This window comes from Bos taurus, chromosome X (genome assembly GCF_002263795.3).
Source record: "Bos taurus isolate L1 Dominette 01449 registration number 42190680 breed Hereford chromosome X, ARS-UCD2.0, whole genome shotgun sequence".
NCBI lineage: Eukaryota > Metazoa > Chordata > Mammalia > Artiodactyla > Bovidae > Bos > Bos taurus.
Genome location: NC_037357.1, coordinates 114,443,549 through 114,462,615, shown reverse-complemented (window position 1 = coordinate 114,462,615; position 19,067 = coordinate 114,443,549). Strand labels below are relative to the sequence as shown.

Here is a 19,067-nt window from a genome sequence, read left to right as displayed (position 1 = left end):
TTTTGATCATTAGAAGTTTTAAAAAGAATATACACACACACACATTTAGGTCTGTGAGTCATTTAAAAAGTCATTATGTTTTCATTGCCTGAAAATTTTAAATGAAGGCATTATAAAAAACATTTCACAGATACCGCCACTGGACAGGAATAGCCAATTTTCAGTCTCTGATGAAAGATATGAATTGCAGAGTAAACTAACATAATGCCTCTTCTTTGATGCTTTTATTCAGTCATTCACCTACTCCTGCCAACTTTACCTCCTAAATCTTCCTCGTATCCACCCCATTTCTCCTTCTTTACTACCACTGCCCAACTTCAGACCTTCAGTAACATCACTCTCCTGGCTAAAACCTTCTACTTTACATGCCTGCCTTAAATTTCAGCCAGCACAGCACATCTGAAAATATGGGATGGTCTCCAAGAGCCTGCCATACTTTTTGCATCTCATAAAAATACCTCCACCATCTGTCCTTGCCCACTTGCCCCCATCTCTTGCTGTTTCCTTCTTTAAACTTGTTTGTACACCATAGAGCCATTTGTATTTCCTGCAAAACTCTGCTATTTCTTATTTCTGTGCCTTTGCATTCATGTAAGTGTGTTAGTTGCTCAGTCATGTCCAAGTCTTTGTGACCCCATAGACTGTAGCTTACCAGGCTCCTCTGTCCATGGGGATTCTCCAGGAAAGAATACTGGAGTGGTTTGCCATTTCCTTCTTCAGGGGATCTTCCTGACCCAGGGATCTAACCCAGATCCCCTGCTTTGCAGGCAGATTCTTTACCATCTGAGCCATAGGGAAGATCCTTTGCGTTCATGTCCACCTCCAAATTAAATATCTTTCTGCCAGTTCTTTGTATGGCTCCCTTCTGACAAACCTCTCAAATATTTTCTCTTCATGGAACATATTCCTGAGTAGCTCTGTGCATCCTTTTATCATTGCATTTCCATTGTGCTTTCAGTTTCTGTCTGTGTCTTCTGTTACACTCTGAGCTCCTTGAAAACAAGGGCTATGCCTTGTAGGTCTTGATGTCTCCAGCCCCGAGGACAGAAACTGGAATGAAAATAGTTCTTGCTCCATGGATAAATCTGTGTTAGATTGGATTTCTTAGAACAGGGCCGAAGACAAGATTTTGAGGTACACAATTGACTAAGGGAGTGCTCTTCAGGGAAAGCCTGAAAGGGAGGGAGAGAGAGAGGAAAGCAGGGCAAAAAAGGGGAGAGAGCTGAGTGAGGAGGTCACAGTTAACCTCTAAGCTTGGCCTGATCCACACACAGAGAAGCTCTGGAGCATTAACTGCCCTGTACAGTTGTTCCTACTGGAGGTAAAGGAACAACCTTTTTTTCCTTAACACTCACATCAGTCAGTTATTGGCAATAGGCAGACCCAAGGAGATGTAAATTTCCCACCAAGGTGGCTCTTGTTAATCAAGGGTAATTTTTAAGAGAAGGAGACAACTATAAACTGCTAGCAGGCAATACTCAAAGTTACTGGAGGATGGATAGATAAGTTTAATAAAGGTCATAGTGAAAGTGAAAGTCACTCAGTCGTGTCTGACTCTTTGCGACCCCACGAACTTGTATAGTCCATGGAATTCTCCATGCCAGAATACTGGAATGCATAGCCTTTCCCTTCTCCAGGGGATCTTCCCAACCCAGGGATGGAACTCAGGTCTCCCACATTGCAGACGGATTCTTTACCAGTTGAGCCACAAAGGAAGCCCTAGAATACTGGAGTGGGTAGCCTATCCCTTCTCCAGCAGATCTTCCCAACTCAGGAATCAAATAGGGGTCTCCTGCATTGCAGGCGGATTCTTTTCCAATAAAGGTGATGGGGGACCTCTATTACATTATCACAGATGCCTTAATTATTGTTTCATTATTCCAGTGTACCTATCCAAGTGGATACTTGAAGAGTAACATAATTTACCTTTTTATATGTAAAGTCTTACTTTGTCTTATTGGGATACATTACAGATAAGGTCTACGATTAGACTTTTTATTTTAAAGAATGCAAATTGCAAATTTGTTGCCATGATATATTTTGAGCCCTTATATCTATAGTAATAGTGACAATTAAAAATGCATTCGTGAATATCATTTGAGTGTATTTACATTTATCTAATCTATGGAGCCTTTGTCTATGAAATAGTACATCAATATGAATTACTTGTAAGGAAATTAGTTCTGAATCTTAATTCCATCACTGTCTTCATATAAGCTCCTACAACATTACAGGTGGTAACAAAAATAAATGAATATCGTGCTTCCTACTCTCACTCCCTCAGTGCAACTTTTTGGCTTCAGAAATTCACATTGACACTGAAGGAGTATGTGCTGTATAAGAGACATTCAACTAGAGTATTTCCATGGAATCCTCCCACCAGGGAAAGAGAATACTAATATCTAACTTTCTGACAGAGGCTTATAGAAGGGTGTTTTATTCTGAAAGGCAGAAAAACTGATTAAATGTTATTTTCCTGAAGAATTACCCAATGATAATTTAAAAATAATAAAAGTTACCTGGTAACTGACATAATGGAATTAACAGTGTCTAGAAATATAAAAATATTATTGGCTTAGAATAACTGTTTCCAAGCCAACAGAGCTTGTGTACTGAAGTAAGGAAATAGTGAACCTATCAGTAGCAATTCTTGTCATCAAGAGTTAGGTTTTATGTTACCACATATTCCTTTAAGATTTGAGACATCCCGTAGGATGAGATTTAAAAAAAATTCTTTGTGGCTATATAAGAAAAAAATGTCTTTATTCAAAGGAGATGCATACTGAAGTATTTCAGCAGTGAAATGTCATTATTTTATTTTCAAATGATTTAGGAGAAAATTGTGATACATGCAGAGTGAGAATGTGTGCAAATGTGACATGTTAACAAAGGAAAAAATAGCACTCCTCACTGATTTCATTTAGTAAAATGTTTTAATTTTTGAAAAAAAATATATGTTCATTTATTTAAATGTTTATCAAAATATTTGAAGATATCTTGAATTGTTATTTATGTTATTTTCCACCTTTCCCCCAAATGTACTAACATGTTACTAAGTTTATAGTTTACTTTTGAACATCATGTATTTATAGTTTAATGGTATTAAAACTTCCTAAGCCGTAGAACCTATGCACTATTTCCCTATTAAAATGAACATAGGTGTCTCTGATACCTAAGGGGCTGTTATTTCTTCATTTCACCTCTGCCTTTTCCTTGGCGTGTGAATCAAAGCTGTTTGAAACTTTTTTCTGCCATAGATAAAGTACTAAATAACTCAATTTTCTGTAATATTTATGGTTTTCTTTCAACATTATTCTTAGTAAGCAGATTCTGAAAGTATGTATCAATGTCTCTATCTGTCCCCCAACTCAACTCTTCTCTGTTCTCTCAATTGTATTTGTTACTAACTTTTTAGAAGTTTCTAGGCTAAATATTTTTGCTTTTAGCTTCAGGCATTCTGCTTTACCTTACAAATCTTTGGAGAGTCTGAGTAATTTCATGTCACTGTCTATACTGCTACATTAAAGGTGTTTCAGCCTTTTGCCCTGGCAGCTGTCTCCTGTGTGACAGATGGCCTCAGTTACAGGAGTGTAATTCTAGAATTATACTGTAATTCATATCATAATAAAACAAGATAATTTCATGCTTATTGCCAGAATTAACTGTTTAAAGATCCCACCTAGGATGCATTTCATGCAATGGGACAAATGTACAAAATTGTGTTGATAAGTACTGCATGTAATTGTGTAACCTTGACATCTCTGTGTACAGTTCTGTCATCCTGTTTAGTGTGGTGAGCCCACTAAGCAGCAATCATTGATAGGAATGAGGTAATGACTTGGACATTGCTGATGTCCACCAAGCTTCCAGCACATCTACTCTAGATAGTACCTTAATACAGTGTTTTATTAGGAATCTTAGACCAAAATTTGGTAATTAAAGTAACTAAATAATGGTGTGAAATTTAAATTGCCTTTATTAGGAGACAATACTATGGTGGTAGAGAAAATGAATTCTAGGGTCAGATGAGCTAGATGAGAATACCAGAAGTTTCATGTATTAGCTGGTATTGAGTCTGTTTGTTGATGTTGACATTATTTTGTTTATTTACTCAAGAATTCATTCACTGACTCATTCACTCATTCATTTAGTCAGTGTGTGTTGAGCTGGTTAGCAGGCACAGTTCTAGGCACTGAGGTTGAAGAAGTGAACTAGAGGGACCAAGTCCTTGACCTCAGGAGGCTTACATTCTACTGGGGAGACAAAGCAAGCAAAAAGTGGGTACATGACATCAGAGAACAATAAGTCCTATGAAAAAAAATATGAAAGAACAATCTGGATCAAATGACTAGGAAGGTGGTTTTGCTGGCAGGGCAGTTAGGGAGTCTTGGAGGAGGTGACATGTGGAGGAAGGTAAGGAGGAATCCATGCAAGTTGGTTGGTGTGAAAAGTTCAGTGTAGAGGGAACAATGAGTTCCAAGCCTAAATGAATATTTATGAAAGATGAATGAAACTTTGTAAGCTCAGCATGTAGTTAAGTGCTCATCAGATATTAGATAATACTTTAAGAAATTTGGCTAATTCCATAATGTGTCACCTTTGCTCTAATATACATCTTCATTTTCATTTTGATCATTTTCCCTGTCTTGAATTCTCCATTATTTTTCCTGTCCTTAGATCCTTTAGCTTGCCCTTTTGTTAATCTCAAGTGAGTTAAACCCTGCTTGCAGTACTCACACGCTCTTGCTGTTAGAGGTCCTCTTTTCTTTTTTTTTTGCCATTTTACTCAGCATTTATATACTGTGAGCTATGGCAAATTGATTATCTTTCTAGATGTGGGGCAACTTCCCTCTCTAAGCTGGAATCCACAACTTCTCTATGATCATAATAATGGTGATGGACCTGTCGTAAGGTGACCTGTTGCTGTTGTGGGGATATAGTGGGGGAGAAGTGATAAAAATGGTACCAAGATATCATTTGAAAGATGGTGCTACAAGGAAACCCAAAAAACCCAATTAGTCCCCATGCCATCAGCTCCATGTCCCACCGTGGTTTTTACTTTACTCTGCCTGATACTCCCAGAAATCAGGGCAAAGTAATGATCTGCCTCTGTCTCTGGCTGTGAAACCACTACTAAATAAACATGACCCACTTTTGTTGTCTTACTTTCTGCCTTGTTTGGCTGTATAAGACTTACTCTTCACTTTATTAGTGTGTGTCCAGAGAGAAAAAAAATCATACACTAATTTGAATACAGAGAGTGTGTGTAGAGATTGTTCAGTGCAACAGGTTATTGGAGTACTGAAGGATTGGCTAGTAAGAAAGAAAGATGTATTAGTCTACTCGGGCTGCCATAACAAAATACCATAGACTGGGTAGCCTACACAACAGAAATGTGTTACAGTTCTGGAGGCTGAGAAGTTCAAGTTCAAAGTGCTGGCTGATTTGGTTTCTGGTGAGGGCCCTCTTTCCTGATTACTAATGGCCACCTCCTTGGTGTGTGCTCACGTGACATCTCTCTATAAGTACGTAAGAGGAGAGAGACTGCAAGCTCTGGTGTCTCTTCTTATAAGAGCACCACTCTCTTCCTAAGGCTTCTGCCCTCATGACTTCATATAAAGCTAATTACTTCCCCATGGTCCCTCCTCCATGTTCCATTACATTCTCGATTAAGGCTTCAAAATACGAGTCTAAAGAGAATGCATTCAGTCCATAGCAAAAGAAAACCATAAAGAATAGGGGAATGGTTGCCGTCACCCCTAGCTGAGAGAGAGCCTCCAAGAAGAAGCTCGTGTCCTCCATTCCCAGAGTGAAATCCAGACCTCACCGGGAAAAGGCAAGGCTTAAAGTCACTGAGATGACACCCTGGTAGAACCGGTTGGAAGCCTGCCCTCTGCAGTTAGACAGAGATGCCTTGCCCTCTAAGGTATCGGGGAAAAGCTGTCCATAAGATGTCTCACCCGAGGCTCTGCTAAAAGATTATCAATCTGCTGCAATGCACACTGCAAGAATCTTCCAAGCAAGCATGCTGGAGCTAGGGAGCAAAACCCTTTCCTTTGCAGTCTCTCCAACACCCTTTACTAAGAAAACATCAGTGCCAACTAGCAAAGGAAACTATTTCACAGGTCCAGACCTATTTTCAAAAAAACAGACAAACATTTGGATTTAGAGTGGGAATGCCATAAGCCAGTAGCTGTCACACTGATTAAAGTAAGAATAAATATCATCAGAAGCAAACTAAGTGTTGAATATATTGTTTGTTAGTAGGATAAATTACTTTCCAGTGCCCTTCGGAGTTTTATCCATCACTGCACCATTTGTGCCTAGGGAAAAATTGTCCAATAGAGATGCTCAATAAATATTGTTGAATGAATAAATGAATGAATAACCTAATTGCTCCCATTGTTTTCTCTAATGTTTTTTTCTCTTTCTCTTTTTTGACTATAGCTGATGGATGCACAGATTGGTCTGTCGATATCAAGAAATACCAAGTTTTGGTGGGAGAGCCTGTTCGCATCAAATGTGCACTCTTTTATGGTTATATCAGAGCCAATTACTCCCTAGCCCAAAGTGCTGGACTCAGTTTGATGTGGTACAAAAGCTCTGGTCCTGGAGACTTTGAAGAGCCAATAGCCTTTGATGGAAGTAGAATGAGCAAGGAAGAAGACTCCATTTGGTTCCGACCAACGTTACTGCAGGACAGTGGTCTTTATGCCTGTGTTATCAGGTATGCTTTTCATCTTGTTACTGTTGAATCAATGATATCACAGGTTGCTGTCTTATATACCTAGATTTTGTGGCTCTCTCTTTAACCTCAAGGTATTGTCTCAATATTTGTGTGTGTTGCTGCTTTCTAACATTTAGAATCTAAATCATAAAACGATGGGATTGGAATTTATATTGAGACATTATTTCTGGCTTATGGAGAAAAGAGATACCATCTGGGTATCTACTTATGTTGCCAGAAATTACTAAACACTATGAAATAAAATTTATAGAGGAGGTGAAATGTTGCAAATAAAATGTAAGCAAAGACTTGCAGAAAGGATGCATAGTTTATTGCTAAATGGGTTGTAACATTCTGTTATTGCCCTTCACAGATAGTGCACAGATACCTCTGGTTCACACACATCTGCAAAGATGATTTAAGAAACATGTATGTGCACAGAAAGAGGAAAGCAGCCTTGCCTTGTTAGAAGTACAGAGACTATGTTCCAGATCATTTTGTTAACTAAAAGTGCTGTGTGTGTGCGCCTATGCGCTCAGTCGTGTCTGACTCTTTGTGACCCCATGGACTGTAGCCCACCAGGCTCCTCTGTCCATGGGATTCTCCAGGCAAGAATACTGGAGTGGGTTGTCATTTCCTTCTCCAGGGGATCTTCCCAGCCCAGAGATCAAACCCACATATCCTGGTCTCTAGCAGACATGGGAAGCCATAAAAGTGCTGAGTTAATACAAAAATATTTTGGGTCTCCCCATGCCCTTACTCCACAAAGAAACTGATCACACATCTACATATCTTTGTCTGCTTTGGGAAGAGACGTATGTGCTTTGCTTAATGATAATGCATTGAGACAGTAGCCATGTATCATATTAGCAGTGAAAAATCTTAGTTTAAGCATTAGCCCCACATGGACTCTGAATCACACCCTGCATGAATGCTTGCAGATGTCATTAGACTATAAGAACGTTGGCATAGCAGGGTATAAGCATATAGAAAGAGGCTTTAAATCGATTCCTTTGTGTCCCTATTTCAACTTACTAAGAGAAAGCCAAATCTAAAGCAGTTGATTCTCAATTTGGAGAAACTCTCAGAATCATCTAGTATCTTTTTCAATTCAAAATTCGACTTTCACTTCTGAAATTCTCATTGGCAGCTATTATTCCTCTAGCCATAAGGATTGTGTCTCCCATTCACTGTCAACCTAAAAGAATTACCTTTATGAAGAGTCATGGCTGCAGGTATATTAGGTTGTCAAAATGGGGAAAGCCACATGAAGGTTAAATATAATTTTATCTTTTAAACACTGTCAACATATAAGTTAGAGTTAAGTTTGGAAAATAAAAGTGAATGCAAATAAAGTTCTGCTTGGGAAAAATGTCGAATGAATTATATTAATAAAATAACAAAGGCATTATTCCTTTGTCAGCTTTTGTTCTTTCCCTTAAAAAAGGGAATCCAACCCTTTTATGTTTCAACTTAATTATTAATAGAAGTAGTTTTTTTAGGTACAATGATAATTAATTGCCATACTGTGTTGGCAAAGAGCCGACCCATTGGAACAGACCCTGATGCTGGGAAAGATTGAGGGCAAGAGGAGAGGGGGGCAACAGAGAATGAGATGGTTGGATGGCATCACCAACTCAGAAGAAAGTTAAAGACAGGGAAGCCTGCTGTGCTGCAGTCCGTGGGGTCACAAAGAGTCGGGCATGACTGAGTGACTGAAAAACAATATAGTTGGAGAGTACTGTTTGTACTGGCTATTCCTGCTGCTGCTGCTGCTAAGTCGCTTCAGTCATGCCCGGCTCTGTGCGACCCCATAGACGGCAGCCCACCAGGCTCCCCCGTCCCTGGGATTCTCCAGGCAAGAACACTGGAGTGGGTTGCTATTTCCTTCTCCAATGCATGAAAGTGAAAAATGAAAGTGAAGTCGCTCAGTTGTTTCTGACTCTTAGCGACCCCATGGACTGCAGCCTACCAGGGTTCTCCATCCATGGGATTTTCCAGGCAGGAGTACTGGAGTGGGGTGCCACTGCCTTCTCCGACTGGCTATTCCTACTTGACTAATAATAATTTGATTTAATTTCGCATCTGCATTTCTATAAAAAAAACATGATTTCTGATTGTTTATGCATGTGTAGAGGTGATTCTTTAAGATAGACCAATTTATGTCCTCCTTTATCTGAGATTAGAATTGAACTGAATGTTCATAGTCTAACATTCCATTCTACTATTTATTATTGATGGGAAAATAGTGATGTGTTCAGATTAGTAACCTGAATTTCTAAAGCACTGAAGTTGCAATTCTTTGATGTATTTAAGTATACATATTGGTCCAATGCTCTGAGAAATTGCACTAAAATGTCTCTGAATTTGTAGTTGCAATAATGAATGAAGGTCACAAAATTTTGAAACCATGACATTTGTCATATGTTCATGTGTCTACATTTTAATGGAAGGTGAAGTAAAAGACAAACACCTTTAAGTTTTATATGCGTCAAGTGGGATTCTAGAGGAAGCAATGAACTGCAGGAAAAGATGCTTTTGTCCCTGGAATTCAAGTGTTCCAATTGATTTGAAGCTAGTGTTCATCTGACTCCCTTTTCCAATTTGGAAAGCAGCACTCAAAATCATTATAAACAGCAGTTTAAGTAGAATGACTTGCTGTTGATGTAAAGGGAGCCCAGGGCTGTTAGTTGAATCACTGACTTTGACACATTGTTAGCTCTCAGGCCACAAAGTTGTCACCATTAGGTTTTAAATAATTCACTTACAAAGAGTTTCAGAAGTTTGAAAATGTTAGCTGCTACTGCTAGGCTCTAGTCTTTTTGATAGGTGCTCTGTGTTATTAACTTATCAATGAAATGGTTTAACAAGTGTTTTCATGTACAGCATTTATACCTAAATGGTGGTCTTGGCCGAACCTTGCGACCCCATGGACTGTAGCCTGCCAGGCTCCTCAGTCCATGGGATTCTCCAGGCAAGAATACTGGAGTGGGTTGCCATTTCCTTCTCCATTACACCTGCTGCTGCTGCTAAGTCGCTTCAGTCGTGTCCGACTCTGTGCGACCCCATAGACGGCAGCCCACCAGGCTCCCCCGTCCCTGGGATTATCCAGGCAAGAACACTGGAGTGGGTTGCCATTTCCTTCTCCAGTGCGTGCAAGTGAAAAGTGAAAGTGAAGTCGCTCAGTCGTGTCCGACTCTTAGCAACCCCATGGACTGCAGCCTACCAGGGTTCTCCATCCATGGGATTTTCCAGGCAAGAGTACTGGAGTGGGGTGCCATTGCCTTCTCCTTCCATTACACCTAAATATGTACAATTAAATGATGTTAAAAATGCAAACACTTAAAATTACTCTCAGTAGAATGAATAAGAACTTTCCTACTCCTTTCTGTAAGTAGCCATTTTGGATAGAATAATACCACATCATTCTTTGTTCTGTAGTACCTGTCTCTTTACTCAATTTTCTCCTCCTTGAATGTTTATTTTTACATGGAAAAGTGAGTGGAGGAGAGATGTGTAATAATTTCTTTCCTTTTTCTTTTGTTGCCATTTAAAGAATAAGTTTACTTTTTAAAAGAAAAACATTTTTTCTTATCCTGTTGACTCCCAGTTTTTAAATATGCCTCTTCTGAGTTATACTCTTTTAACAGTTTCATATGCATATCTGGCTGGTGCTCATGTAAGCAATTTAATGCCCCCTGAATTTTAACAGACTAAGTTGTTTGTCACTCTATTTTTCGACTAAAATTTTATTTTGTAGATTCATATTCATTTGCAAGATATTATAGTATAGGGAGGTCCCATGAATCCTTTAGCCAGTTTCCATCAGCAGTGACAGTTTGCAAAACTATAGTACAAAATCATAATCAGAATATTGATAATGCTACATTCAAGATACAGAACAATGTCATCACCTCCAGGATCCCTTCTGTTGTCCATATTTACTTCCCTACCCCAGTCCCAAATCCCTGGCAAACACTAATCTGTTCTCCATGTCTACTTTTTGTAATTCAAGAATGTTTTATAAATGGAATCATAGAGGATGTCACCTTTTGGAATTGGGTTTTTCAGTCGACATAATTCCTTTGAAATTCATCCAGGTTGTTCAACGTAGTCTGTTCTTGTTTATTGTTAAGTAATGTTACATGATATGGACATTACCCCAGTGTTTATTCACTCATTGAAGGACATCTCTGTTGTTTCCTTTTTTGGCTATTGAAATAAATCTTCTGTGAATACCCATGTACATTTTTAGTGAATATATGTTTTCATTTATCTGCAATAGATGCTCTAGAGTGAACTTGAGTTGTATGATAGTTTCATGTTTAGTCATATAAAAATTGAAAGTCACTCAGTCATGTCCGACTCTTTGCAACCCCATGGACTGTATAGTCCATGGAATTCTCCAGGCCAGAATACTGGAGTGCATAGCCTTTCTGTTCTCCAGGGGATCTTCCCAACCCAGGGATCGAACCCAGGTCTCCCACATTGCAGGTGGATTCTTTACCAGCTGAGCCACAAGGGAAGCCTGAGAATACTGGAGTGTGTAGCCTGTCCCTTCTCCAGAGGATCTTCCCAACTCAGGGTCTCCTGCATTGCTGGCAGATTCTTTGCCAACTGAGCTATCAGGGAATCCCTGTCATATAAGAAACTGCTATATTATTTTCCAGAGTAGCTGTACTATTTTATTACATTCCCACCAGCAATATGCAAGTGATCTGGTTTATCCACATGCTTGCAGCATTTGGTATTGTCACTATATTTCATTGTAACCATCAGTATATCTTGATATCTTGTGATTTTAATTTTCATCTCCCTAATGGCTAATGGTGGGATTTTGTGTGCTGATTTGCCACATCTGTGCTCATCAGTGAAATATCTGTTTATGTCTTTTGTCCATTTTATAACTGAATTATTTGTGTTCTAACCATTTAGTTTTTTTTTTTTTAATTTTATTTAACTTTACAATATTGTATTTGTTTTGCCATATATCAAAATGAATCTGCCACAGGTATACATGTGTTCCCCATCCTGAACCCTCCTCCCTCCTCCCTCCCCATACCATCCCTCTGGGTCGTCCCAGTGCTCCAGTCCCAAGCATCCAGTATCGTGCATCGAACCTGGACTGGGGAGTCGTTTCATATATGATATTATACATATTTCAATGCCATTCTCCCAAATCATCCCACCCTCTCCCGCTCCCACAGAGTCCAAAAGACTGTTCTATACATCAGTGTCTCTTTTGCTGTCTCGTATACAGGGTTATTGTTACCATCTTTCTAAATTCTATATATATGTGTTAGTATACTGTATTGGTGTTTTTCTTTCTGGCTTACTTCACTGTGTATAATAGGCTCCAGTTTCATCCACCTCATTAGAACTGATTCAAATGTATTCTTTTTAATGACTGAGTAATACTCCATTGTGTATATGGACCACTGCTTTCTTATCCATTCATCTGCTGATGGACATCTAGGTTGCTTCCATGACCTGGCTATTATAAACAGTGCTGCGATGAACATTGGGGTACATGTGTCTCTTTCCCTTCTGGTTTCCTCAGTGTGTATACCCAGCAGTGGGATTGCTGGATCATAAGGCAGTTCTATTTCCAGTTTTTTAAGGAATCTCCACACTGTTCTCCATAGTGGCTGTACTAGTTTGCATTCACACCAACAGTGTAAGAGGGTTCCCTTTTCTCCACACCCTCTCCAGCATTTATTGCTTGTAGACTTTTGGATCCCAGCCATTCTGACTGGCGTGAAATGGTACCTCATAGTGGTTTTGATTTGCATTTCTCTGATAATGAGTGATGTTGAGCATCTTTTCATGTGTTTGTTAGCCATCTGTATGTCTTCTTTGGAGAAATGTCTATTTAGTTCTTTGGCCCATTTTTTGATTGGGTCATTTATTTTTGAGAATTCTTTATATATTCTAAGTAGTAATCCTCTTTTGGATATGTGGCTTGCAAATATTTTCTGTCGATCTGTAGTTTGTCTTTTCATCCTCTTAACAGGCTTTTTTGCAGGGCAAAATTTTTATTTTTTTCCTTTTATGTATTGTGCTTTTGGTACGAAATATAGGCACTCTTTCCATAGTCTATATCCTTAAACTTTTCTTTTTAAAATTATTGGAGCTTTTACCACTAGTTTTGTAGCTTTAAATTTTACTCTCTGCTCCATCTTGAATTAATATTTATATACGGTATAATGTTTATTTTGGTCAAGGTGTAGCTTTTTGAATAGATGTCCAGTTGCTCCAGCATTATTTGTTGAAAACGTCTAGCTTCCTCCATGGAATTGCTTTTGCACGTTTATACAAAATCAGTTGGGTGGATTTGTGTGGGCAGCAGAAGATGAGATGGTTAGATAGCATAACTGGCTCAATGGATATGAATTTAAGCAAACTTCCAGAGATAGTGGAGGACAGAAGAGCCTGGTGTACTACAGTCCATGGAGTTGCAAAGAGTTGGACATGACTTAGGAACTGAACAACAACAACCAGTATCTCAATTCAGTATTATATACCTTTGATCTATGTGCCTGTTCCTTGGCTAGTACCACTCTGTCTTGGTTAGTGTGCCTATAGCTGTATAGTAGGACTAGATACCTTTCTTTTCAAGATGCTTTTAGCTGTTGTAAGGCCTGTTCCTCTCCAGATAAAATTTAGCATAAGCTTATGTATGTCTACAAAAAAAAAAAAAACATACTGGAATAATATTGATAGGAATGGAATTAAACCTATATAGCTCAATTTGAGGAAAATTGTTGTCTTTATGTTGGAACCCACAATCTATGAGTGTAGTAGGTCTCTGCATTTATTTAGGATTTCTTCTTCATTAGCACTTTGTATTTTTCATGATACAATCCTGTACACATTTTGTGAAATTTATACATAAGTGTTTCATTTTCTTTGGTGTATTTCTAAATGATAGTGCCTTTGAATTTCATTTTTAACATGTACATTGTTAGCATTGTTAGAAGTATGATTGATTTTTTTATTGGAGTAAGGCTGCTTTACACTGCTGTGTTAGTTTCTGCTGTAAAGCAAAGTGAATCAGACAGAAGGATGATTGATTTTTCTGTGTTAATTTCTTTCTAAAAGTGTACTTTTCAAAATTACATATATATAATGTATTTTATCTAGTATCTAGTTCCTTTGTCCAAGTCTTGATTTTCTCTTTAGAGACTAATTCTTCTTTCTCATCTATCAAAAGGTACTCAGTTAAATCCATTTACTCAGTCATCCATTTCAGAAACCTCAACTGATCACCAGGTGATATGCTAATGCTAGAATTACAAAGACTCCAAAAGAAACATTTTTTACCTTCAAATCATTTGCATGAGAGAAAATAAGTGTGCAATAAATTATTATAGATACTGTGTCACAGTTTAAAATAGAATGGGGTTCTGTCAAGATAAAGCAGCTGCATTCCTCACAGTCCTCCCCCTTAAAATTGAAAAGGCAGATATAACCCAGCAAAGAAACATAGCAGGTTGTGTGAAAGGTGGTAAGAAAGATTGACTAGGGACCTCAGGACTTGAGACATAACATGACCACAGTGCTTCAGTTAACCATCCAGATAATATTGGCAGGACCGCTTTGGTCCCTGTGCTGTGGTGTTGGAGAAGACTATTGAGAATCCCTCGGACAGCAAGGAGATCAAACCAACTAATCCTAAAGAAAATCAACCATGATTACGCATTAGAAGGACTGATGCTAGAGCTGATGAAAGTGAAAGAGGAGAGTGAAAAAGTTGGCTTAAAGCTCAACATTCAGAGAACTAAGACCATGGCATCCGGTCCCATCACTTCATAGCAAATAGATGGGGAAACAGTGGAAACAGTGGCATAATTTTTGGGGGGCTCCAAAAGCACTGCAGATGGTGACTGCAGCCATGAAATTAAAAGACAATTACTCCTTGGAAGAAAGTTATGACCAACTTAGACAACATATTCAAAAGCAGAGACATTATTTTGCCAACAAAGGTCCATCTAGACAAGGCTATGGTTTTTCCAGTGGTCATGTATGATATGAGTCAGTTTCAGTTTCAGTTCAGTCACTCAGTCATGTCTGACTCTTTGCGACCCCATGAACCACAGCACGCCAGGCCTCCCTGTCCATCACCAACTCCCGGAATCCACCCAAACCCATGGCCGTTGAGTCGGTGATGCCAACCATCTTATCCTCTGTTGTCCCCTTCTCCTCCTGCCCTCAATCTTTCCCAGCATCAGGGTCTTTTCCAGTGAGTCAGCTCTTCGCATCAGGTGGCCAAAGTATTGGAGTTTCAGGTTCAACATCAGTCCTTCCAATCAACAACCAGGACTGATCTCCCCCAGGATGGACTGGTTGGATCTCTTTGCAGTCCAAGGGACTCTCAAGAGTCTTCTCCAACACCACAGTTCAAAAGCATCAATTCTTCGGTGCTCAGCTTTCTTTATAGTCCAACTCTCACATCCATACATGACCACTGGAAAAACCATACCCTTGACTAGACAGATCTTTGTTGACAAAGTAATGTCTCTGCTTTTTAATATGCTGTCTAAGTTGGTCATAACTTTCTTCCAAGGAGTAAGCGTCTTTTAATTTCATGGCTGCAATCACCATCTGCAGTGATTTTGGAGCCCAGAAAAATAAAGTCAGCCACTGTTTCCCCATCTATTTGCCATTAAGTGATGGGACCAGATGCCATGGTCTTAGTTTTCTGAATGTTGAGCTTTAATATTTTTCACTCCAACTTTTTCACTCTCCTCTTTCACTTTCATCAAGAGGCTCTTTAGTTCTTCACTTTCTGTCATAAGGGTGGTGTGTGACAGTTGGATTATAAAGAAAGCTGAGCGCCGAAGAATTGATGCTTTTGAACTGTGGTGTTGGAGAAGACTTGGACTGCAAGGAGATCCAACCAGTCCATCCTAAAGGAAATCAGTCCTGGGTATTCATTGGAAGGACTGATGTTGAAGCTGAAACTCCAATACTTTGGCCACCTGATGCAAAGAGCTGACTCATTTGAAAAGACCCTGATGCTGGGAAAGATTGAGGGCAAGAGGAGAAGGGGATGACAGAGGTTGAGATGGTTGGACGGTATCACCGACTCAATGAACATGAGTTTGAAAAAACTCTGGGAGTTTGTGGTCAGGGAGGCCTGGCATGCTGCAGTCCATGGGTCACAAAGAGTCAGACATGACTGAGCCATTGAACTGAACTGAACTGAACTGATAATCCAATAAAATTAAAAAAAAAAAAAAAACTATTGGTGACTATGTACCATGTCAGATCTATTAAATACAGATGCCAGATGATCCTTTTTTTAACTAATTTATTTATTTTAATTGGAGGCTAATTACTTTGCAATATTATGGTAGTTTTGCCATACATTGACATGAATCCTCCACCGGTGTATATATGTTCCCCATCCTGAACCCCCCTCCCACCTCCTTCCCCATCCCATCCCTCAGGGTCATCCCAGCGCACCAGCCCTGAGCACCCTGTCTCATGCATCAAGCCTGAACTGTCAATCTATGTCACATATGATAATATACATGTTTCAATGCTATTCTCTCAAATCATACCACCCTTGCCTTCTCCCACAGAATCCAAAAGTCTGTTCTTTACATCTGTGTCTCTTTTGTTGTCTCGCATATAGGGTCATCACTGCCATCTTTCTAAATTCCATATATATGTGTCAGTAAACTGTATTGGTGTTTTTCTTTCTTACTTACTTCACTCTGTATAATAGGCTCCAGTTTCATCCACCTCATTAGAACTGATTCAAATGCATTCTTATTCAAATGCATTCTTCTTAATAGCTGAGTAATATTCCATTGTGTATATGTATCACAGCTTTCTTATCCATTTGTCTGCCGATGGGCATGTAGGTTGCTTCCATGCCCTGGCTATTGTAAACAGTACTGCAATGAACATTGGTGTACACGTGTCTCTTTCAGTTCTGGTTTCCTCAGTGTGTATGCCCAGCAGTGGGATTGCTGGGTCATGATGATTCTTTTATGCAGTCAGCTTATTAATCATTGCTCCCTGTTCTTATTATTCCAGTAGCTTCACTTAATAAGTATTTAATGACTCAAAAAATAATTCCAAACATTTTCACCAGCACTAGAAGTATATTTTCAGTTTCCTAACAGTCTCCTCTTTCTGTTTTCCCAAAAGACACATTGACGTCAACATGTACCAAAATGTATTTTGATACTTACTTCAACAAAGCTGTCTCCTCCTCAGATGTTTCCTTTTTTTAATGCATAGAATCACTGTTATTCCAGCAACACTATCTAGAAAATTATCACTTATCATTCTTTACCTTGTCTTAATTGCTATCAAGATCTGTCTGATCTACCCTTAGAAATGTCTTTTGGGTTTATTCTTTGTTGTTCATGCTGATTTCTACTCTGTCCTCTTAAATGAAGACACTGTGAGTGCACTGTCCTCTTGAATGGTTTCTCTGCCTCCAGATTTTTCCTGTTCATGTTACCATTCCTCACTGCTGTGGAATTACATGTCCACAACAGAGATCTTATTAAATTTCTCTACCTAAAAGTTCTTAATGGGCCCTGATACCCAATATGAAGTCTGAAGGCTTTGTTTGACATACATGTCCCTTTATAACCCAGCTACAACTTTTCCTTCTAGACTCATCTTTGGTGTTTGTCTCTGTGGATACTTTGTGCTATGTTCTCACCATCCTGCCTGCTGTTTGCAGATTAAAGTATAAATTTACCTTACTCTTTTACTTTTTGTTCCTTCATCTGAAATCCCATTTTTTTCACTGCTATCTGAAGAATATAGAGCTATTTCTTACAGAAGATCCAGTATGTGTTCATTGTCTTTCTACTTTTATCACACTGCTCCAAAGACAATTGATTCAGTTATCTATTATGTGGGGAAAACACTTCTAAACCAAGGGGTTAAAAAGAGCAATTATTTAATTTACATATGATTCTGCAATGTGAGCTGAACTTGACTGGGTGGGTCATCTGCTGATTTTGACCATAGTCACTTGAGGCTGGAATCAACTGGATACAGGATTTGCTCTGTCCGTAATCCTCAGGGCCTCCATGTGGTCTCTCCAGCTGTCTCTCCAGCAAGATAACCAGGCATTTTATAGGGCAACTCAGAAAGTATGGAGACTTATCAAGCATCTATTTGTATCATGCTTACTAATATATCCAATTAGTCGAGTCTAGAGCTCATAGGGAAGAAAACTTTACAAGAGGTTGAGTTGCACAAGATGTGGTTTTTTGGTCGGACCACCAAAATAACAGTACAGCAGAGTCTGCCCGTTAGCCTCTAGTAATCCATGCCCTAACACATACAAAATATACTCAACTTATTTCTAAGAGCCCTGGAATCTTATTATGACCTCAAGATAAGGCTAGAAGTCCAGGATCTCATTCTTGTCTTGTTCAGTCACTCATTCATGTCCAATTCTTTGCAACCCCAAGGACTGCAACATGGTAGGCTTCCTTGTCCTTCACCATCTCCAGGAGCTTGCTCAAACTCATGTCCATCGAGTCAGTGATGCCATCCAACCATCTCATCCTCTGTCATCCCCTTCTCTCCCACCTTCAATCTTTCCCAGCATCAGGGTCTTTCCCAATGAGTCAGTTCTTCATTTCAGGTGACCAAAGTATTAAAGCTTCAGCTTCAGCATCAGTCCTTCCAATGAATACAGGGTTGATTTCCTTTAGGATTGATTGGATCTCCTTTCAGTCCAAGGGACTCTCAAGATTCTTCTCCAACACCACAGATCAAAAGCATCAGTTCTTTGGCGTTCAGCTTTCTTTATGGTCCAACTCTCACATCCATACATGACTACTGGAAAACCCATAGCTTTGACTAGATGGACCTTTGTCATTAAAGTGATCTCTGTTTTTTAATATGCTGTCTAGGTTTGTCATAACTTTTCTTCCAAGAAGCAAATGTCTTTTAATTTCATGGCTGCAATCACCATCTGCAGTGATTTTGGAGCCCAAGAAAATAAAGTCTGTCACTATTTCCATTATTTCCCCTTCTAATTGCCATGCATGAAGTGATGGGACTGGATGCCATGATCTTAAAAACTGATGCCATGAGTTTTTTGAATGTTGAGTTTTAAGCCAGCTTTTTCACTGAATCTCATTACTTATGTGTGAATGAGGTTCTTCCTGCCTAATTCCTTAAGTACAGCTGTTCAGGACTTGCTCTTCCTGAGGTCTGTGAACTCGAAAGACTTGCTATCTAACCCTTATACACCCAACATTCTGTGGTCAGACAGGAATAAGGTAACTAAACTAAATAATCCTATTTAAAATGGGTGGAAGGTGGGGAGGGAGGTGGGAGGGGGTTTGGGATG

General features: G+C 39.1%; 1 protein-coding gene across 1 annotated transcript in view; it reads left to right on the top strand.

The window, feature by feature from the left end:
- The first annotated feature begins 2,714 nt into the window (after window positions 1-2,714).
- The window catches only part of IL1RAPL1 (interleukin 1 receptor accessory protein like 1), a 702,239-nt gene continuing 685,886 nt past the window's right edge, over window positions 2,715-19,067 (top strand). The window contains exon 1 of the mRNA XM_059883865.1: window positions 2,715-6,727. Within this exon, the coding sequence (XP_059739848.1) occupies window positions 6,381-6,727 (347 nt within the window). The 5' untranslated portion in view covers window positions 2,715-6,380. The remainder of the gene's footprint in view (window positions 6,728-19,067) is intronic.